Source organism: Choristoneura fumiferana, chromosome 12 (assembly GCF_025370935.1).
Source record: "Choristoneura fumiferana chromosome 12, NRCan_CFum_1, whole genome shotgun sequence".
NCBI classification, from domain to species: domain Eukaryota; kingdom Metazoa; phylum Arthropoda; class Insecta; order Lepidoptera; family Tortricidae; genus Choristoneura; species Choristoneura fumiferana.
Window position 1 is genome coordinate 19,200,684 of NC_133483.1, and position 24,511 is coordinate 19,225,194.

At 37.6% G+C, this 24,511-nt stretch overlaps 1 protein-coding gene across 1 annotated transcript in view; it reads left to right on the forward strand.

Moving 5' to 3' along the window:
* Positions 1-24,123, forward strand: part of Baldspot (elongation of very long chain fatty acids protein baldspot) — a 59,950-nt gene extending 35,827 nt beyond the window's left edge. The window contains exons 3-4 of the mRNA XM_074095649.1: positions 16,653-16,874; positions 18,653-24,123. Coding sequence (XP_073951750.1) covers positions 16,653-16,874; positions 18,653-19,010 — 580 coding nt within the window. The 3' untranslated portion in view covers positions 19,011-24,123. The remainder of the gene's footprint in view (positions 1-16,652; positions 16,875-18,652) is intronic.
* The last annotated feature ends 388 nt before the right edge of the window (positions 24,124-24,511 follow it).

Sequence of the window (24,511 nt, forward strand, 5' to 3'; positions counted from 1 at the left end):
GCTGGTCTAAGTAGCAACTGGTCTAAAAAGCAACTGGTCCTAACCTGTTTTGTCGAAAACTTGAAAAAACATAGGTGGGTTAGGTTAGAGTTGCGTCAAGGCGCGAAGCGCCTCAGCCACGAGGAATAGAAGCTCCGCCAAGCGGAGCTCCGTTGACTTTGAGTCAAAGAGTTTTAGACCACTTGATACTTAGACAAGTTGCTACGTAGACCAGCTGCTTTTTAGACGAAATGATACTAACAATGCAGTCACACGGGACTTTAACGGGCTATATCTTCGGCATTTTTCGTTTAAGTGATAGAAGAAAAACTACGTGTCACAATTTTTTGATAATCTACTTTATTGACAGACTAGGACTAGCACTAATTTTTTTTTTAGGAATGCAGATTTGATTCGCAACTGCCAAAAATATATACCAGTTAGACTTCATGCTTTTAAAGTTTAGTTTTATCATCTCGTTAAACTTGTGGAGGCAGTATTACAGTATAAATTTAGTCATTGCCAAAATCAAGTGAAATGAAAAAGTTGTTAACTCGACATGCCATATTTATTCACGTGTACGATCACGTTTTAACATATACGGTATAAAATCTTTCATGGTATGATGTTAATATTTCGATGATACTTACGACTCTGCCGTGATTTGAGTACATTTTAGAAGTAAATGTCAACAAATGACGACTATTTCCAAGTACCTACATACGTCGTTGTAAGTGAAGTACGCACTTGCCACTAGAGGTCCACAGAGCAGGTTATAGGTTTGTGTGTCTTTATAAACATAAACGTTTTTGCTCTTTGAATAATTGCTATACAATGAAAGCATGCTTTACCTGCTCACACTGCTTGAAATTGCACGCATTGTTAGATTCGATTGCATTTGTAACTTAATTTTGACCATTTTAGACCCCCCCCCCCCCTTGTCATACTTATTGCTATGATTATTTCGTACCTGTGTCACAAACTGCGTAACCCCTAAATGTGTGTGATGACTCCCTCCTTGCGTACAGGGGTTGGGAAACTAACGAGTTAAAATAATACACAAATTAAATTACACTCAACACATTTTTTTCCCATATATTCGTTTATATATTATTGGGAAATATATAGCTTTTAATTAAACGTGAAAGTTCACATTTGCCCACTAGTATAAAAATTAGCGGGTATTTTTCCAATGTACAGAATTATTTAGCATATGTATATACGAAGCTGTGAATTGTAAAGTAAATTGTTACAATGACGCAAAGTAATTTCCATACCAGTGCGTGCGTTACGTTCGGGTGTTAATTAATTAAATAAACCATCTAAAGTCCTCATACGTAATTAATAAAGGATATTGCTCAGAGTGAATGTCGGAACAACATTGCTAAAATACAAACATCAAAAAAGTCTTCGGATACACACTGTCCCTAGACAAGTTTAGAAAAAAAAATATTTTATTCGCAATTCGCAAATTACATATAACACCAAATCAAGTATTAAGTACGTACCAAATCGCGAAGCGGTCTCAGCTCAGTATAGTGTTGGTCTTCCGCTGCGTCTGATGTTTTGATACAGTAGTAATAAGCCTATATCCAAATAGTAAAAACTGTCTAGGCATAAAAAATATCCTTAGGCACTTTTGATGAGTATATGGGGTCTCCTGATGGTAAGAGATCACCACCGCCCATAAACATCTGCAACACCAGGGGTATTGCAGATGCGTTGCCAACCTAGAGGCCTAAGATGGGAAGTACCATTACCTCAAGTGCCAGTAATTTCACCGGCTGTCTTACTCTCCACGCCTGGTGGTGGTAGCAATCCGGGTTGGACCTTGCACAAGGTCCTACCACCTGTAAAATATATGTAGTATATGAATGAGAATTAAAAAATGTGACCAAAGTGTTCTTGAATAGCGGCTCTGTGCCCCGGAAATCAGGCGCTGGTGGACATTATGTTTCTTTAAAAAATAATATGAATAAATTATGTTCGTTATATTTCTGGTAAAGGTCGCAGAAGCCCGATGAACAACGCAGTATCGGTCATCTCTAGCAGTGGACGTCTTTCGGCTGATGATGATGATTATGACGATAATTATTAATTAGGATCATGTGCCGTAACAACTTATGTTCGTTATGTTTTGGATTAAAGGAGTGCAGCAGAAAGGTCCGCCCGATGCTAGCACCATCGCTCGTAATCGGTGAAGCAGCAGTGGACGTCTTTCGGCTGATGATGATGATAATGACGATAATTATTTATCTAGGTTGGCAACGCATCTGCAATACCCTGGTGCAGTTGTCTATGTGGTAATCTTTAAGGATTGGTTTGCCCCAGTATAAAAAAAAAACAAGTAATCAGCAAGAGCTCGCTGCGTACAAACAGGATGGTATAGAGTCAAATGTAGGCTTTAATTTTTTAAGGATTAAGTTAAAGGACATAAAGTTCAGATAGATCAAAAAATATTCACACAAGATTCAAAAGCATTTTACACCATACATCACCGATGTAACGTTATTACGTAATAATTAGTCATACTCATTACTAGTAAAGCAAATAATTGCGTTACACAGAATATGGTGTTTCGCAAAATTGTTTGAAATATTTCAAATCATTAACTTTTCATTAAAAAATTATAGGTACAGTCGTTGTAGCAACTGTCAATAAATATATTTAGACTTAGTCATTCATGCATAATACTAGCACTATCAATGCACAAACTGGTTATAATAACATTACAAAAAGTTGTATTCAAACTATGATGGTAATACAAATTCCATGTTGTCGAGAATGTATGGGTATTTCCACGTAACAGCGACATTTGAATGGAGCCTTAATGAACTGTAATACCCTGATCAAAACTAAGATAAAAGGAAGTCTTCGGTGAGATTGTATATTTGGTTTTAAAATTGAATTTTGCGACTAATTAACGCGTAAACCTTTATATGTAAATTCAACTTAGATCTTTTTGACAAAACACGTTCATGTTTTTAACCCGAGAAATAATGACACATGTAATGTACAAATATAAATAGGTATTTCTCTCCTGGACAAGTTACTAAAATACATATAGCAGAATCAGCAATCCCGCCAACGAAATTAGTTCTTCGAAATTTCTGCGAATCTAGCACATATTTATATCTATGAAAATACTGTGTACTTGCAACAGTTTGATATGTTTATTGTGAATTCTCACACGATCGAGACGCGCCTACGATCGGCAATTCAATGTAACATCATATTTATAAAACAAGATAATGGTCCGGGAGTGAAGTATCCAGTTGGGATGGGGGGCTTTCGGCAAACTTTCCGACGTGTTTAGGGACAAACAAGTGCCTTTAAACCTCAAGCGCCGCACATTCGAACAGTGCGTAGGTACAGTGCGTGCGTAATGGTTTATGGAGCCGAGACTTGGGCGCTGACTCGGCAGCTCGTCCATCGACTACAAGTCTCCCAAAGGGCTATGCAAAGAGCTATGTTGGGGATTTCTCTACGCGATCACTTCTGGAACACCGAAATACGTAAGAGAACGGGACTAACTGACATAGCTAAAACCATATCCTCTAGGAAGTGGAAGTGGGCGGGCCATATTTGCCGTAGGTTCGATGGAAGATGGGGCAAAAAGTTGTTGGAGTGGAGACCACGAAAGGGGTTCAGGAATGTGGGGAGGCAGCCAGCAAGATGGACGGACGATTTGGTGCGAGCGGCTGGGAAGGACTGGATGCGGAAAACGCAGGACCGCACAGAATGGTCTAAAATGGAAGAGACCTTTACTCAGCATTGGGTAGATCAAGGTTGAAGAAGAGAAGAGAGTGAAGATCTTCGTGACTATGAATTAGATAATTTTGTGGCGATCTATGATGACATGTAGACATTTTTTTCTGTGCAATCAAAATACAGGAAAGGACTGTTTTTCTTGGCCCAAAAAAGAACTTTTCAAGTGCGACAGCGTATTATGCACTTTCATTACTGGGATTGGATTTTCGCCTTACCACAGACAGATCCAAGATGGCGGCTTATACTGAATTTTATTACGTAAGTGAGAGCTCGCTAAAACGTATCCGAAGTCTTTTGATGTCACAAACACGAAACGCTGGCTCTTAGTTTAAATCCAACATCTCAATGCGAATGCGAGTACTGCCGAGTACAGTTTAGGTACTTGTATGTTAAAAATACATAGCTAGTACCAGAATACGTCATAGAACGTTGAACGAAACTTGTTGAGTGCTCCATGATGGTATATCGTTTATGAGCACTCGATAACTTGCGTTCATTCTTATCTTGAACATAATGAAAAGAAAATAAGCGATCGATCTATCGGCAAAAAGTATAGCTATTACAAAATAGGTCCTGTTTCCTTATTTGGTCAATATTTTGGATTGGCCACGCGGTGGATGGTGGATGCTTAGAATATATATAAGCAAGCTGGTGGATGACATGACTGAAATATAATTAATAACAATTTTTTTTGCACAACCTAGTTTCGTGTTGTACGAATACTGTCATAGAGGTAGAAGTAGAACTCTGCTCGTGTTTCTGAATATTGTATTTTTTTCTCATGTCCTTATTTAGGTAAATACACAACATAAAATTCATACTTATTGATTGTTATTTTTCTTCGTATTTACCACACTTATATCACCTTTGGCTTCCGCTATTTTTGACGCGTTAGTGACAATAATATTTTTTCTTTACTTCAAAATTTCCATTACCACAATAAATAGCGTAGGTATTCATAAAGTTTTTTTCTCGTATTTAAAAATCTCAAGACCAATATCATTTATTTTTATTAAGCGCTATTACGCATCGGAGTTGTTTGCAAAATACCACTTCGAAGCAATAAAGCATATTTATTTCTTTATGATTTTGAACTGTGTTTTGTTTACCATCACAAGCTGCTGGTAATATTCGATTCATACAGCACCTGTGCACTTATTTTAACTTGTTTATAATGTTCAGTCTATAATCAACGATTGGCAGTTCAAATTGTCGAGAAACGTTCCCAGAAAGCCTTCAACATTCATTGCAAGGTCGCAGAACTGCAGCCTTTATAACTAATCCTAAAACATCCTCCTCATCTAATTGGTAATTTTTGTTTCTGTCACAATATCTGTTTCCATTTCATTTGTTTCTTTTCATTCTTGAAAAATCAGTGATTCCTTGGTTTGAATCATTCTTAATACTCGCAGAGAAATACAAATATTATCTAAGATATCTACTCTAATGTTTACTTGAGTCGTGGCTGCTTAAAGATACCAATTCCCTGTATTCTGTTTGTAGCATGACTTTGTCTTCAGACACTTTAGAAGTTGACCTAATATAGCCGGCGAGTGCCAATCTAGCGAATTCTATTTTGGGCCTGAGTGAACTGCATTGGTAGGACTTGGGCTTCAGGCTTGTTTTACAATACTAAGCTAGTCATCCAACCGGTTCGTACCAGGCGTTGCATGAAGTCATTTATTCCAAAACTTAAATTATATTTCTACTATATTTAGTTGTATATTACAAGGATTAGGAGTAGGATCCCGTTCTTGATATTGATATTTATTGGCAGGATTTGGCTAAGACATTCGAAGATATAGGTGATTGTTTTCAATTTATCACTTTGTACTTTGGTGTAGTATTTTGATACGTAGTTTTGTATTTGGCATGTTGATATTGTTCATTGGTGGTTTACTAGGAAGGTATTTTGTATAAAATCATAACCTCCTAACGCCCAGAGTCCTTTATAATGGACTTATTGTAATTTTAACTTCAAACTCCATCATAAATGACATAAAGTTTGATGTTCATATATCAAAAATTTGACTTGGGCGTTAGGAGGATAATTTGCAGTGGACGTCTTCCGGCTAATGATGATGATTTTTCCATACGTCCATATTTGTATACCTAACACCGAACAGTTCCCATAGAAACCGTAATTTCGTCAACTCCAAATTACTTTTCGCTGGAAACGAACGCACAAGTTTGTTGACAGGTGCTTCTCTCGTGCGATTTCCGAATAATTTACATGAATGGTTTATTAAAATCCAGTTTGCGTATGAAAGGTAAATTTTCTTGTTATTGATGTTAAATGTGCTTCCGTCACATTTATATATTTAAAAAATATTCGGAATTCGCAAATTATGCGTAAAGCCCATTCGGCTTACATTGGTTATGCGTAAAAGAATCAGTGTTGCCAACTCCTAGAAACTCGAGTCGCTAAACTCAAAATCAAAAGTCGTTAGAAAGTCACTAAAATTAATTCCACCAGGAGCGAGCGGACTCAAGATTTTGTCTGGGAGAGACACAAGAGGTCACTTGGTGGTCATAAAGGTTACGGACAGGGATACGAAAAAAAAACAACTTAAATCAGAAAATTTCCGAATTCACAGAAAAAAAGAAAATTGGATGCCTAGTTTCTTTTTTAATAGCTAAAGCTGGAGCTTTAACTAAACAAAGTTTGAATTTGGATCGCAAGCGCGTTTAATGCTTTCCATATAGATCTCTGTATCCATTATTGGTCCTAGAACTGTTTAAAGTTGTATTCCATAAGTCGCCAGATAAGTTTTTTTTGGTCGCTAAGACTTAAGCAAAAGTCGTTAGTTCTAGTGACAAAGTCGCCAAATTGGCAACACTGAAAAGAATTCTGTGTAATATTATTATAATTATGCAAAAACAGTTTCGGCACAAATACTTTTATGCGTAAACAAGGGGAACCCAGTAAAATATTTTTTAGAAAATGACATTAGATGACATTAACCTAGGAAGGCCAAGGCCTAGGATATTGACAAGTTCGTATTCGTACCTACTTTACATTACACCACGGATGAGTCATTTTTGCTGAAAATTTTGCTGATGCTGATGTTATCATTGTACCTACCTGCAGTTTAGACCTGCAATAAAAATCCTGCAAGTTGCATTACATTTCGAGGCCGTAAAACTAACGAGTAGTGAGTGATTAATCGAGTGCTGCAATGTATTTATGTACTTGCAAGTTTTTTTCCTACAGATCTAAACTGGGCTTTAGTCAAGTAGCAGTAGCGCCGAGTGAACATTTTCGTAACCCGGAGTGAGCGAAGCGTGAGTCAGGTGTCTTTGGATGCAACATCTCTCAGCAAGTGTGCACAACCTTTGCCGTAAATTTCATCTTCGGCGTCACTTCAGAAATTTAGGCAATCCGGTGGAAACAAGTTGTTACGGCACAATGTACCATAATGCTTGTGAATGATTCCAATAGTTAAAAGATCGCGTGCAATAATAGCCGTCGGCGCCTCTAATCCGTTTAATGAATAATAATTGATAGCATCCCGCGCGCGCGCAGGTTCCCGCTTGCGCAACACCACTTTCTAACTGACAGTCGGTCAGTTGGACACCTCCCGGTGACGTAAACGTTGTTTACGTGTTACTTAACGACGCTTTATTTGATTAAAACTGTTTAGTTGGCATCGTGACCTTGTTTTGGACCGATGGTATCTCTAGGTGAGAAGAAATCGTTTAGTTTGAAGCATGTTTGTGTGAAGCGAGCGTTACGCTGGACTCCCAAAGACATGAAATTAAATAACATGTGCCGTAATAGTTTTAGACCGAAATGTAGCAATGTGTTCTTTCTTGAGTGATGGCCATGCTGCGTAGGCTCCACAAAGTGGATTGATGACCAGTGGAAGTTCGCAAGAGTCCAATGGATGCAGGCGGCGCAGGACTGGCGCGGCGAATAGCCAGCAGTCGCCATCTTTCGGCTGAAAATGACGACGATGTTGAATAATAGTGACACCACACAATTTAAATAGGCCTAGGAAGAGGAGAACCTAGGTGACATTCAAGAATTGCCTTATTTAAGTAAGTATATTGACTGGCTCTTAGTTAAGTTCCACGCTTAAACGCTCTCTGTGAGGATGGCAGTACAGACATAATAATATCTACGTATATAGCAGAAGTGGTTTTTTGTTTTTAATAATGATATTTGGTAACTCGGCTTATAATCCGTAAATAATTCCAATAGAGCTGCAATCCAATCCACTGGAGATGTGCGAGAGAAATTCTTTTGCCATTTACTCTATCCTAAAAGATTTTTATCTCGACCCCTACTGTCTCCGCAATAGTATACTTAGCCGAGGAAACTTTATCACTGTACCAGGGTGCAATCTTTTTGCCACTAATGTCACTTTTGACATCCAATACATTTGAAAAAGACATCATAGCGGAATTGATTATGAAAAGGTTCCACCCTGGTACGTGGTTCAGTTTCCTGGACGGAACGCCATGTGCCTTTTCCGCTCCGTATTTCGCGTTTCGACGTGGTCACGACCACTTGTCTGTTTCACGCTCTGCCACTACAAATGATTTCCGTGCGGTTTCTACAAATTGTACCGAAATTGAATTTCTACGAATGAACCAAACGCACGCACATTTAAAACAATATTCGAATTCAGTCATCATCATCCTCATCTCGGCCTTTATATGTTCCACTGCAGGGCACAGGCCTCGACTCAGAATGAGAGGAGCTCGGCCCGTAGTTCCGAGAATTACACACACCATTAAATTTCTTCACAGACGTGTGTAGGGTACCTTATGATTTACGATGTTTTCCGTCGCCCTAAAGCTCGTGGTAAATCTAAAATTTAATTTTGCACATAAGTAAGTTCTGAAAAACTCGGAAGTGCCAGCCTGGGAACCCACGACCCACTGCTCGAGAAGCAATAGGTAAAACCACTAGACCGTTACTTTTCTTTGTTGATGCAAATTTAGTAAAATGGTTGTAAGTGTTAGTTTTTCCTTCTTTAGGTATTGCGTATCAGATTAAAGCTATAGAGCCCCCTCAGGCAATAATACAAAGGGGGAAAACAAGCAATCAACTTGAAATGCCTAAGGCTGGAAGCAGTGCTCGACCGACGGTCAGCGCTTACCGTCGGGCAGCGTAGCTATATCTATGCAAGTCTATGAATGCGCACACAGCAACGCTGACGGCACGCGCGTAATTTGGTGCGCGCGTACGGTCGGTCGAGCCGTCGGTCCGGCTCGTCGATCGCGCGGCGTCGGTCGACCGACAAGCTATGAGATTGTATGGATGCGTTCAGTGCTTCGCTGACGGAGCGACCGACCTGTGAACTGTATACACGCGTCGCAGTCCGCCGTCAGCGTAGCACTGAATGAATTTTCGCAACCGATGGTCAGCGCTGACGGTCAGGACGTACGGTCGGAACGTACCGTCGGTCGAGCACTGTTTCCAGCCTAAAGCTTTCTTCGGTATTGGATCTTGTCACCGGGAAATTGTTTGAAAATATCAAATTTGTTTGTGCCCCAGCTCACTAATCTACTTTCCTGTTTGTGTCAACAAGTCCTGTGTACACTGCGGTGTGGCTGGGGCCTTTTTGCCTAATTAAAAAACGCTACCTGTTAGTTAATATTGTACATTAAACTGCGTTGATAATTAAAAACGTGCCGTTTTGTACTTTTTGTGTATGTTTTCTTACGATAGCGTGAATTTGTGCTGTTTAGATTCTCGGTACTAAATCTTTTCTTTTTTTTTTGAATGCGGTTTTTTTTATTTGAAATCAGGGTTTCTGGCGATGTTTCTTAGACATGTTTCATCAAAATAGGTTCAGACGTTTTGAGATATTGAACTTTGAAGTGACAAAGTTGGGGGTTTTCCAACTTTTCGTTGGTTAGGCTATTGTGTTTCGATTACGTTACTTATTTGGATAATAACTTAATTAAGTTATTATCCAAATAAGTAACGTAATCGAAACACATAATAGCATAACCAACAAAAAGTTGGAAACCCTTCGCATTGTCACTTCAAAGTTCAATATCTCAAAAACGACTGAACTGATTTTGATAAAGCATGTCTAAGAACCGTCGCTAAAAAACCTGCTTTCAAATATAAAAAAACCGCATTCAAATGGGTTCACCCGTTTAAGAGCTACGGTGCCACAGACAGACGCACATAGCGGCCAAACTTACATATAACACCCCTCTTTTTGCATCGGGGGTTAAAAAGTCCTAACTGACTTACTGACTGATCAACGCCCAGCTTAAGTTCTTAGCTCTAAGTAGAAGACTGAAATTTTTCATAGAAGTTCCCTTAATGATGTAGAAAGAAATAAGGTCAATTTATTATATATAGATATATATAGGAGGCAAACGGGATTTTTATTTTCGATTCATAATTAGGTATCCCAACTCCGTAGCTGTATTAATTTTCTGATCTCAGCCTTGAAGTATCAAAATCTAGATTCATGCTGGTCTATACAATTTTGGCGGCCGAAATAATCATGACGTCATAAATTCCAACAAATGAGGATACGATTTTCCAATAATTTACTCGTAAAATATTATGGATGCTGGTTTAATAGCGTAAACAACGACGCAAATAGCTATCCATATTATTTGTGGACATTAGGAATCAACAATAAAGTAACTAGAAATGTCTATGGTATAGCTCTATCAACCCCAGTTTCATCGGGCTGCTGGAAGATTCCTGTATTAACTGAGCCCCCAAGTGGGACCCCTGTTAATTGCCATTTCGACAAGATACCTTATTGAATTGCTTCGCTGATGCGTACGTGGAAATTGTTAATTTGTAATTTAACAGGATTATATCGGCATATAAATTGCGTGAAGGTTTTTGTTCCGCAACAAAGGTTTTGCGAGTGGTGTTACTATATCGAAAATTCAAAATGCCCTGACGAAGATCCGGACATTTTATAGCCTGAGCGTGCAACTGCGTACTGTTCCCAATCAGGAAAATGTTACTCGAAAGCGAAAGATTTTAAAATAAGTAAAATAAACCGGACAAATTAAAAAGCCTCACTAAGTCCTGATGGACAGCCAAATGGATGGATACTGAGGGTCTATATTTTTCACGCAAAGGTCGCACGTGCGGAGTGCGAATTATTCGCAGTACAGTAGTTCCTTTGCAAGTTCCTTCCTTCGTCATTTGTACTGGGACGAGCGCAAATAAAACCGCACTAGTTCCTTTAATATGGTACTGGTTGACGAAGGAACTACTGCGAATTATCTTCACCCGCAAACCCAAGTTCGCAACCGCCTTTTGCGGTTGAGTGTAGAATAGAACTAGCAAACTCGCATTACAAAACACTATCATCTAAAATACGTTATTTACTGTTCAATCGCTGTTCACTGTCTCGTGTAAATAGACGTTATATTCACACCTCTAATTGCGGTATTAATTACGATGCCGATGTTGTTAACTATTGTAATCGAATTAGAATCGTTCCGGACGGCTGACGATTCTATCGCTGGCCTTGTTAAGTCTTTGCTCTCGCTATGATACTCATTTTTTCTTAGTCTTTTCATAGAAGAGTATAGTCGTGGTTGCTTGAGTATTGGTAGCAAGTGTTCACGATGAGGTTCTTGGGATAATGCCTCTACTGTGGTCCTCTTGCCTTTCGCACCATACCATAGTGCTGAAGCCTGGAGTCCGAAGTTCGTAATAGAAAGCACTGCGTATTGTCTGGGACAGTTTTATCTCTTTCATGGTTCATATTTCTTTTCGTTCTTTGCTGTAGAACATAAAACATTTATGAGCATAAAATGTATAAGCTTTCTTACGGGTCGATCAGCTGAGTGAGAGTAACCTGTGTTTAGTACTTTTTCGAGCTGCATTAGGGGTTGTTCTACATACAATTTGTGAGTTTTCTCACTAATTGACTTACTGCACCGAAACCTCGATAACTTTAAGTTATGTGTTAATTCGCACTCATAGCCATAGAATAGAAGCGTAGACTTGCAGAATTCCATCAGCCACATTAGTCAAAATTTGAAATCCACGTCTCGTCACGCAGCCGCTCCCCTAATGTGATACACGATGTGACGTGAATTTCAACTACTTAATGCAGTTAGACGATTCTGTAGCCACATTATCTCCATCTCGGTCAGCTTTTATAGAGGCACACCCTTAGATTTATAAACATAACTTTGAACAACTGTAGTTTCATAATAATTTTGATAAGTGTACACGAATTGTTGTGTTTATGTTGCTAAAGATCGAATGCGTGCGCGTGACCTGCATTTCACACCTCAACTACATCATTACGTTATTATTATGATTATACAAAGAGACGTCCGTTTTGTTTGTTTAGTTAGAGATAATATTAACGTTCGATATCAAATGATATCCATTACCTACTTTCGCATAAAAACATATGAAATCATAAATTCCTTTTTTGTTTTTTTAATCCATTTTATGGAAAAAAACCTACTTATAGCTGTTTATGCGGCATTATATTATGGATTAAATATATTATTGTATCAATTCCATACGTCCAGTCCAGGCACCGGATTTATCCAAGCAAAAAGAACACACGTTCCATAAACTCACGGTACCAGATCAACAAGTTGTTTGCGACGTGAATGAATATGCTAATTATTATGAATAAAGTCGAACTTATGTAACTTTTATAGGCTTATGTAAATAATCATGGACATTGTTGATAACTGCCTCGTCGACCAGCGCGTGCAAAATAAGTTGTGAAGACAATGGTGTAGTAATTATGTATGTGGGTAACGATGGGTGTTTTTTCTTCAAACACAGTTTCCCTTCAGGTTACTAAATTGTGTAAGGTAGTTGTTTTTGTTCAAGCCTACGAGTTTTCCTTTTACTTATACTATTATTTGAGCAACGAGAAATGCTTAAAAAATACTAGTTTTAAGGCAGTATACAGTCCGGGGTTCTGTTAAGAAGTTTTGGATTTCATTCGATATAATAATATATCTATCGGATAGGTATAGGTACGATAAATGACCAAATAAACTAGATGTCTTATTTAAAATCTCACACAATGTGCCTACTGTAGTAGGCAGTTACAGTTAACACATCGTATGTAACGCATCAGCTTATTCTATCTACGTTTCAGATCAATCATCCACATAAATACATGCCTAAAAATGTTACGAAACAAGTAAATGAACCCCCATAATTATCTTTTGTATTTTCAAACAATGCATTTAGCTTTGGCGAGTGAAAACTCTAAAGTTGCGATGTTTCTGGGAAAAACTGACTGTCGTGATTACTTTGAACACGTAACCATAATGCTCCATTGTTCGTCTTTTTATAAACGCATTCTCTGGAAAGTACCATACCAAGTAAACTTCTTAGACTTACATTTAGTGTATTAAACAAGCGTATTGTAGTGAACTGAAAAATCGACGGAAAAGTTATGCTCTTGAAATCTTAAAAGTACTCTTATGAAATTCTTTCATTCAGACTGTATCGGCAAAAATATCGACACATGGACAAAAATTATCGAAGATGGTAATACCATCATGGTGTTCTCATTTTCCGTCGGAGTTGTTCCCATATAGCGTTCAGGATCGTGCGTGACTCGGACATATGTTTTCAAGAGTTTGGTCAAACGATCTCATCGGGCTACGCGCGGCTCTTGCTGTGTCAGTCAACTGTATGTGTGTGAACAAATGGTACCAGTTGTTATTATTATCCTTTGAATCTTAAAAGTGAATGCTTTATTTTTGTTTACAAAACTATTAACAACAACAAACATTATTTCATATCTGGTTTGATTTAAATGTAGTTACTGTGTTTGTTTGGATCAAAACCTTGAGGAAAAAGGTTGTAATAAAAAATAGTACTTTGACCAAGAAATCTACAAAAATTGCTGAAAGTTAAGATTATAATTATTATAAACGAACATCATTCGACTATAACTAGTCAGAAACATTTTAACTGTTATAATTTGAAATCCCAATAGTATTTTATGCAACTGTATCGTAATAGGGGACCTTAAAACACGAGTCGTAATGACCATTACGATACAGCCGTGTTGATAATAGAATCCAATGTCGTAATGCTGGTCATTACCTATGGTTTTTGAACGCATAATTGAGGATTTACTATATGGATGTAGATAAATTACTTTTTTAAACCACGCTGCTAATCCGATAATTAATACGGCGATAAATCGCAATAGCTTACAATGTGTGAATTAATAACACGGGCCATCGATCGGTTCCCCGACGCGTGAAATAGTGCGATCATTAGAGATAGTGATTTCACGGTCAGGCGGTGCCGTATCTTTAACGATGGCACGGGCTATCGGAACCGATATTAAAGTTCCAGCTAGGTACGATCATCAGCGCCCACAAACAACAAGCTTTTTTTTTTTTTTTTTAAGCCAATACCAGTATCAAGAGTCTAAACGCTACATTCAATATGTACCTACCTAACGCACACTATAGTTCTGCCAAAAAGTACTTGAGTATACGTAACGAGTTCTTTGCATGTGGCTACACTGGCTACTTTCACGCACCTTATTTATATTTCTATTATTAATATATTCGTGAGGTATTTTAAAAGTACACTTAACAGTTTAGACTTAAAATACAGCTGAATTTCAACTAGACTTTTTTTCTTTTCTGAAACGTTCTAAAATATATTCTTAAGGTTTGCCTGTTCATTGTTAGATTATAAACTGAACGCTTGCTGGCTTTTAAGTTGCTTGTTTAAACGTTCCTTTAAGAAATACCAGTCAAATTCTTGTATAACGTAAAAAGGTTTCAGTGAAATTCTGCAGGTAGTTATAAAATGCGTAACCCTTTCAAGTTACAGGTTAACTCAGATATTACTCATCCTCATCAACTCGTCACATTACTGCTATTTGCCTACATATCACATATTGATAAATACTTTAAGAAAGAATGACTGAAACATATCACAAAATAAATGTTTTAAATACCGCATTCAGGTCATTTAGTAATACATGTAAATTTTTGCGTCAATTTGCGGAAGCTATATCAATAAACCACAAAGTGCACAAAGTAGTTAGTTAGTTGTGGTTGTAGCGTAGCAAGGTAAAGGAAAAGAACATTAATACATATAAAGTTGAAATTTTGCGTAGGACTTAGTTTTATAGTGCAGTTATTTATATGCAGGTATGGTAACCTATTTTGCGAAATATCCTTGGATTAGGAAGTTCAATAAGGCAAAGCCAAATTAGATTGCACGGTATCGAAGTGAGGAGCCTCTTCTCGCGGTGTCACTTAGTGGCGTCCCACAACACAATGGCGACGAGGGAACATGTGTGGTTTTTTGGTGGGTGTCCCCTCGTGGGTGAGCCCCACATACCCTCGGTTCAGCTGCATAAGGCGCATTTTCCACAGCATAAAAAAGATGCCAGCTATATTGACATATTGTTATAAATAGGTATAGGTAGTTTAAAAAAATATCAAGTCATTATAATTAACATGCTTCCGATAGTAAACATTTAGTGTCAATGTCAGTTGTTTTGACAACAAATCGAGCCATCTCCATCTCATTAAACTGAAGGGATACGTCAACAGTATAAACTAGATAAGGTCGATGCAATGTAAACAAATGTCATACGATAAATTGCATGCAGCGTGTGACGACGCGTGTCGTGCCGTGATTGATGATTACAATATTAGCGAACACGCGATATTTGTAATCTTACAAAGATAACGATACCTACCTAAATCGTGGTCAATTTCATACGATACTGCAGCAGACGTAGTTGGAGTCAATTGCATGATTAACCTCTTGTCTCTATCACTTGAATCATTTTTAACATGTTTAGGTATTGTTTGCGTGATATGACCTTATTATGCAAGATCATATAATGAAAGAGTCATTCTGTTATTCCGTATTCTTCTTCGGTATCCATTTTGTCATATGTTCTACAAGAATTTCATCTATTTCCTTCCAGTGCTTTATCTTTACAAGCAAGATCGTGCGTGTCATCTGAATTGCTTTATTCAACTCTTTCTATTCTCTCTCTCTCTCTCTCTCTCTCTCTCTCTCTCTCTCTCTCTCTCTCTCTCTCTCTATTCTCTATTGAAAGACACGAAAAGTAAATAAATCTTGTTATTTCTTTCTTGTAACTGTAGCCCGTTAGGCTGTGAAGTTAAAACGAAAATACGAAACGTTGTCTCACTTTTGATTGATGAGTTGTTGAGTCATTTGACGGTATTAATGAAACTGAAAGAGATTCTTTATGAAAAGCGCCTCCTAAAGACGGGTTCGTTCCAAAATAATAAATATTGATGGAGTTTCAGTCTGTCGACGCGTAAAAAGCAACATGAAACTATGTTAAGCAAAACAATATTTTATGTGCTATTTCGATGTATGCTCACTGTAAACTTATTTAGATTGCTATGGTGTTACTTCCTTATATTTATAACAAGCAAATATTGCATCTGAATATAACACTTCAAACATGCGATTATTAAAAAAAAAAGCATACAGATTTTTGTATGAGTGAGTTCCTTCTATAAACAAGTGCAAGGGGGATAGCGTGGCGATTCCCTGATCACTCCAGCTCAATCCGGCTGTTGCGACCTTGTGGCCTCTTCCCCCTTGAAATTTCTGACGGCACAGTTTAATTTCCCACCCACGCCGATTACACTCGACGATCGATTTATCTGTGCATCACACGGTCGAAACGCTTATCGTACATTAGTTTGTTGCCACCACACGCAATGTATTAAAATATCTCAGGTTGCACGTGCCTGGCCGTAATAGTATTTAGTACAGGATGACCATTATCTGTCTCCTACGGGTCAGTCGGTAGCCGCAAGAAGCTGCTGCTTCCGTCCCACAGGCGAACGATCAAGTTTATTTTGAGGTTTACATCATACATTTTACGGCGACACATTATCACCCATAATAGTAACAAATACTAACATTAGCTTTTCTTCTTTTCCAGCTTCATCGAAGCAGATAAAGTCTCTGGCTTCTGGACGTGGATGTTCGTCCTATCGAAAGTCCCTGAGCTCGGGGACACGGTGTTCATAGTCCTGCGCAAGAAGCCTCTGATCTTTCTCCACTGGTACCATCACATTACGGTGCTACTCTACTCCTGGTTCTCCTTTACCGAGTTCACGTCCTCTGCGCGCTGGTTCGTGGTGATGAACTACTGCGTACACAGGTTAGTTGGGTTGGTTTTAAAGCATAATTTACATAAAAGTAGACTTCCAAAATTTGACTCAAAATAACTAATGCGGCAAGTTGTAAATAGTATCCTGTTTGCTTATTTTAGCTATGAATTGTTTGTTCGCCAAATTAAATCCAAATACGTGTAGCAGTTTTATTGTAAAGTGAAACCAGACACAAGACAAGTATAACATTCAGTAAGGTTACACAGTTTGTGAAGAAGTACAGGTGTATATGATAATCTTCAAACGAAAACAAAATAGTCATATCAGTTTACGTTTAACCTCTCACGCTCAAACCTGTTGGCAACACCAAAAAAATGTTTTTGTTTTGTTCACTGATTAAACTACATGCCAGACAATTTGCATTTGCCTACGACGACGACGACGACGACGACGTGGCCATGATGGAAACACCATATCGTTGTCACATGCTAAAAGTACTGTTAATTTATGCAAATGTATTTCGTAGGTTTATTTGGCATGTTTGTACAGTCGAACCTCGATGTACTAAACAAAGTTCAAAGTTGGCATAAAAGCTAAAAGTCTTTCTTTGACGCACAACAAAGTGAAATATCCTTCATTCACGATTCTGGTTTTCTAATTGATAAACAAAATGTCGATATGGGCAATGACGTCATTGATGTGAGTGCCTGTCATTACAGTCTTGCTTGACTGGTGTACTTGCCTGTGTGAGACCTTTGGTGAAATGCTGAAGGTTTTGCAAGCCAATGTGTAGTTATAGCTTACAGAAGTTCAAAAGCATAACTTATATACAGTATTGAGTATAGAAACTATAGAAATGTAATGTACGCTCTTGTGGACAAAACTCCAGGAACGGTCCGACTAGTTGCGATCATTTCGGAAAGGCTGTCGTGAAGATTTTAGTGAGTTGAATCGTTTAATTAAATAATAATATTATGGTGCATAATAAACCTAAAGCAACTATACTTCTGAGTATTGTTGCAAAAAACTGCATTGGGTACTTTATTACGTGATAAATGCAGACTTCAAGTCAAGTCAAAATATCTTTATTCAATTTAGGCTAAAACAAGCACTTATACCTCTGTTGAGAAGAATCCGGCAAAAAACTCAACGAGGTATATTTTTTTAAACAGATTTACAATATTATTAATTAAATCATATCACAAGTATTTAACACAACTTTATTTTTATCATTTCTTAACACTTCTATTCTACATATCCTAGGTACAAGCTAGGTAGGTTATGCTTGTAAAATAATTCGTAGTAGGAAGTGTTATCGCTTAGTGCACTATGTGATCATTAAAGTCATCATCATGGTTGCGGAAAACACTTAATGCTGCACCTAAAGACGTCGAATAACTCTAATTCTAAACACGTCCGTGACTCACGTAAAAAATGTAGAAATAGGAAATTGTCGCTTTTAAATGTAACTTAAGAAATTGTAATTGTAGCAGTTAAGGTTTTAAATGCAGTATTTTATGGTGCCGTTAATGTAATTGTAATAGGCGGACCTGGCATATACATAAATATACTACTTAAGTTAAAATACTCGACCTATAATTTTAATAATTAAAATGATTTGGGAATTAATACCAAGCCGTCTTATTTTAAGAAGATGCCTCTGCCCAGCACTGGGAGGCTGCAAATGAATGATTTGAGATTGTCAATGGGGTTGATTAGTAGTGAAATAATTAGTGAACAGAATTATGGATTATTCTAAAAACTGTTTCGCATTTTCCCCATTATATTCATGATGTGCGAAAATAATTAATTTTGTTTTCTCTTTCAGTGTGATGTACTCGTACTACGCGCTGGTGAGCATGGGCAAGTACCCTCCAAAGTTTCTGGCCATGACCATCACCTTCCTGCAGCTCACCCAGATGATTGTCGGCTGCTGCATCAACGTCTGGGCTCACAACTACATCACCTCCTCGACCGGCTCCTGCGGCATCAGCCACTTCAACATCAAACTCTCCATGGCCATGTATTTCTCCTACTTTGTCCTCTTTGCTCGCTTCTTCTACAAAGCTTACCTCTCGCCCAAACCCGGCAAGAAAGCCAAAGTCGAGCCGGCCATCGATATCCCGAGCTCCAAGAAGAACTATAACGATTACCCACGGCAACGGAATGGTGTTGCCGCCCACTAGTCGTAGAAAGTTGTGATATGTGCTAGGTTAATGTACAGTTATGGCTGTAAGGGTACCGATCGGGTTTGGAAGCGTTGGCGCGACCGCACAATAGCGAATAGTCACGCATTTCAGTAGCCAGATGCAAACGCAATTTGCGTCTGCACTTTCATGTTTTTCGTCACATGAATGAAGGTACAAGTTTACCATAAGCGCTTTTTAAGCATTCAATTATGTTTGTATCTGGTTCAATGCGTCACGGAAGACGTAAATAATTTAAAGTTTGTTGACAATTGACGTCAATTAAAGTTGACAGTTGAGAATTTAATAATTAATTATGCACTCATTATTTGCTAATTCGGGTGTCTGGCCTTGATTGATTGACATAACAATGGACCCGTCAAATAAACACTACATAAATTTACTTATTTAACTAAAAAATATTGACTTGTGAAGCGCTTTTTAATGTACATTGAATTTTGCAACCGGTAAATAAAGACTATTGTTTGTGTTGACGTTGGATTTTAAACTGTTACGATGTCGTTTTATGATGCAATGTGATGTCGACCGTTCGTGGCAACCAGGTCAAGATCAATTCTTTTGTATTAGCATCGCTCTGTAATAAACAAACAAGCAAAGCTAAACATCCGAAAACTGTCTCTGTACAATTTGTTTCTTTTCCACGCTAGGCATCTACAATTGTGCCCGAAAAGACGCCTACGAGCGTTTGCTATAGATACTGCAAGCGAAGTTCTATCCTCACACATGCGCGCAATATTTGCGCGCAAGAAAGGAATATTAGTTCCGATTGTGGCGTGTAGTTGTCTTTAGCATGGTATAGAATAGAGTAACAATATTCCAGGATCTGTTCTGAGATTTCAGGATCTTCACGCTCCTAACAGGATCACTGCTGGATTTAGAATATCTCAGGACTTATCTATGGATATCAAAGTTTTCTTAGGACTTTTCAACTTTCCATCCTGCAACTTATCTAAAGGTGTTTGCTGCGGTCGGCCGGCGTACGATACATTCCTCTTTTTTGTACATGGCTTAAGTGTACGCTTCTGAGAGTAGTGACGACCTCCCAGATAGAACTGATGCTTTTACATGGGTTCCATTCATTCCTAACCTATCTAACAGTACTTCCCGCGTAGTTTAAACTAAGCCGACTAGCTAAGCCCAAACCCATATAAAAGCAGTGGTTTCTGTTGTTGTTTATCATCTTTATTACTTAAAGAAAAATGAGTGATTTAAAAATAATTTATTTGTAAATGGGTTATATACCTCTACAGTTAGTAAGGTTATGGAATCGCCGTGTGACCGTATTGTTGTCTAGGTTAGATTTAAACTTTGAAACGCTTGTCAAACAAGTTCACAAAGTGTAAGGATAAATGACGGACCCCTGTTTGTTGGTGTGCAAGCGGAAAAAGCAATATTGGTGTTCGGTCATATTGATAGTTGTGCGCTGATAAACAGTTACGGGAAGACCAGTTCTCGAATGACGCGAGCAAAATTATATCTTGGATTTTTCTGGTCGCGTTTAATGAACTGGTGCTTTCCTTGGATCGTGTGCTAGGGTAGATATCTGCTTTAGTTTTCCTGTCGGCTTTGCCTTAGCGGTAGGCATTGGTCGTATTATAAAGTTACATTATTATTATTAACTTTTGCGACAATTAGGTACATTGGGCAGTGAAGTGCGTATGGAATTAGCATTTTTAAGTCATACAAAACAATCGTTAACATTGCCAGCCATGAAGTCATCTAAAGTCGGATACTTTCTCAGGTTTTATAATATTTCTTGTTAACAAGATTTTTTTCAACTAGCAATGTTTGTTAGTACAGGTCACGCCTTGCAAGTCGTTATACGAGTATTGACCTGAAATTCAGAATGCAAATGTAGATGTAGATGGAATTACAATTCAAAAAGAGCCAGCAAAAAAACTTGTATTTTTTTTACAAAAACTTGATCTAGATATCAAAATAATAAAAAAATATCTTAATGCTGGCAGGTAGATTTCATAACATAGATTTTCGATAGAAACAAAATGTGATGAAATTTAACTGCCATATCTATGAATTTAGCTGTGATTTATTTTCATCTTCCACGAATAAGATTCGTGAAACTCGATGCTAACGGATGACTTTATGGCCACACAATACGTCATGATATCGATAAATTGGGGTTTTTCCGACAGGCGAAATATTGCTAGATGGCGTTAATCACGATGAGGTCCGTTTGACACTTGCGTCATGTTTGTGATTGGATAAATAACTAAATGAGCCAATCGCAAGCGAGACTGAAACGTCAAACGGACCTCACGATACTAACGCCATCTGGCGATATTTCGCCTCCCCGAAAACCCTCATTGTTGATACATTTTGATCCGAACCATTCACACAATCACTAATTTAATGGTCAAACATATCAGGATGTTAGCCTGATTGTATTGTCACAAGTCTGTGGCGTCATAGTAGAGCGCTGGTGATTGATGTCTGTCTTAACACCCTTGTTTATAAGAGCTTGTTAGGCTTCTATTAACATAACTTTTGTATGTCTCAGTCACTTCGGCATTGTCTTTGCCAAACAAAGACAAAACATATTTTTCCGTGTAGCAGATTTGAACTTTTTATGTATAAGGGGTTCCAACTTTTGATACACGACAGCACTTAATACTAACAGCGCAGCTGTACGTACAAAAAGAACAAAGAGAGATTCTTTATTATAACTATAAATTTCTTATTATTTCTTTTCAGTCGTGAATTGTAGATTCGGTCTAAAAGCTTTTTCAAATTTTAAACTATTGATGTTTACTTTTAACTACTGCCACTCCAGGGACTTGAATCACATTATGGAATACTGTTTAAATTGCGTGATTAGCCTCAGTAGCCGTAGAACTTTTTTCGGGTTTTTCGCAAAATGCTTCCCATTTTATTAGTAGGTAGTGTGGAAAACAAAAGTCAATAATTGATTATCATGTACTTAAGCATAAGGAAGTTTTATTGTCCGAATTCATGACTGCCACGCTCTACTCTGGCCCCTTCGTAGTATATTCTTAAGTCGGTTTGAATGTAGGTAGACTTAATAGTTTAGCGATTTGACATGACGCTGACTACGGACGCACACGATTTAGAAATTTAAGTGTTACTAACTAAAGTCCAAAATAATTAGTCATTTTAATTAGCAGTGTTGGAATTATGATAATATCTATGTTCTTACATTTGGTACTGACTGCTATGCGGCGAACTGAGAGGCGATATTTTGTCTTCTGGATGGAACGTAGAAGGGTAGTGATGGAAGACAAAATGAAGGTCAATGTTACTCAGTTGCGCCTCTCAGCTGATGCTTTTGGATCTAGTGCTTTATTACTGATAGTGATACCTGATTAGTGCAAATAATAGTTATAACGAGCTAGAGTTCAAAGCTTTCGATTAGACCTAAGATCATCGCACCAAATGTAAGGACTCCTACCACAGACTTTGTGTCAAAGTGATATTAATATGATGTTTGCCTCGTTATTAAAATAGGTAATTTAAAAATGCAGTTGTTAAACATCGAACGATTTGAGAGACGTTTAAAATAGAACTGGAGACTGATATCAAAGAGATCGGGAAGAGCAGAAATTTGACTTCTTTAAATCGATTTTAATTGCCAAAAAATGCGAGACAAACTCATCGTATAATTCAAAGATGTATACATTTTTCGTCTTCACCTTCTCTTTGTGTGTCAAACCAGATGTACAACAATTTGTTTGCTAACATGACTTAATCAATGTTTGACCAGTGGACGACCGCGACCCTAGCATAGGTAGGCAGGTCAATTTCGTCTAATTCCACTATAGAAGTCACAATTTTAATGTAGTTTCTTAAATATTTATAATTTATACATATAGTCTGTTATTTTCCCATCGTTCAGTCCATTGTTTTATTTATGGAAAGAGATGGGTTTAGACTAATTATCGCAAACTCTAGTGAAAAGCGTGGAGATTTGGCGGTTCGTATGAACTTATGTAATTATAGTTTTTTTATTTGTTATCCGAATTATGTTTATATTTATAAATCATGTGGTTGATACTTGCTGATGCTCCGCTACTTATTTCAGTTGTGAACGTCGCGTTTGTGACACTATTTGTTTAATGACAGTGTTTAATGTGGATGTTAAAAAAATACTTTTATACTTAAGGGTCTTGGGTTGGGTCGAGACATAAGCCGTAACGATTATTGTAACGTGTCACTGGAAATTTGCGACGTGGCGCGGCAAATGATGCTTGAATAATTATTGTCCTACTTCAATTGACCATCGTAGAAATAAAAGATGGCAAACTAACGACTCATAATAAAGACTCATATAGGAATCATCATAATATCGCCACCACTCCCTAGTCACTAGTCACTAGGGAGTGGTGGCGATATTATGATGATTTCTATATGAGTCTGTAAAGGGGGTGACACACTTGCTTTCAAGTGTATACGTCGCATACCAAAGTCAAAAGAGTTTTTGAAGTAAAATTTTATTTAGACTGTATTTTGACATTCTGATGCTAGTTTTTATGTTCATGAATTCAAACCTGATGACGTCATAAGAACCTCTTTAATGATGGACACACATTTAAGTACCAAAAACAAAACCATTAAGCAAAGTACAAATGGACCGCCATTTGCATTTGGCGGCAAAAACCGCCATTTTATGTATCGTTTTCAATTATGTTTATTTAAATCTATGTAAAACGCTTGCTAAGTATAACTTGTTACATGAATTTTATACTTACGTAGACTAGTTTAAAAAGCATTTTACTTTTGAACAAAGCCTTTATATGAAATAATCATTACACGGGGACATTGTCATAAACATTTAGCGATTATTTATTTGTATTTATATGCATTTTTTTTCTCGCATTTACGTACATTTTATAAAGCTGTTGTTATTCTGACTAGGGTGAACTAGCGGTTACAGTTCCATAGTGTTCAATAAAATATTTTAAAAATATATTTTTGTGAAAGTTTAGGGGCTACAATTCTGAACAGAGAATATTAATGTCAGATGTCCGTTGTAATCCGCAAAGTATGTGAAATTATTCTTGCAATCATTAATTTGTATTTTCAGGGCGAATAAAGCGTTAGTGCGTATATCATTAAACTTGTTTTTTTTTTCTACACGACCTTGCCTCGAACGCTTGTACCGTTAAGACTGGAATTCCCAAAAAATGTATTGTTATCCTCGTGTACTTTCTACAAAGAGCACTTTGTGCTAAATTTTATGTCTGAAGACTTCACAAATACTTAATGGTTAAGATTTCGGGAGTTTTTCACATGCGTACACAGGGGTACACCGATTCTGGATCGCATTGGAATAATTCAAATCTCTATAAGAAATGTCAATAACATTTGAGGATTTGAATTATCAGGGCGCGCACGTTATTTATTAGCTTTCATTCCGGGTCGACAAATGCAAGCACTTAGTACTGCAGGGCTACTACGAAACTCGAAGTTCGTGTCGTGCGGTTCCTCTGACACTAATACTATTC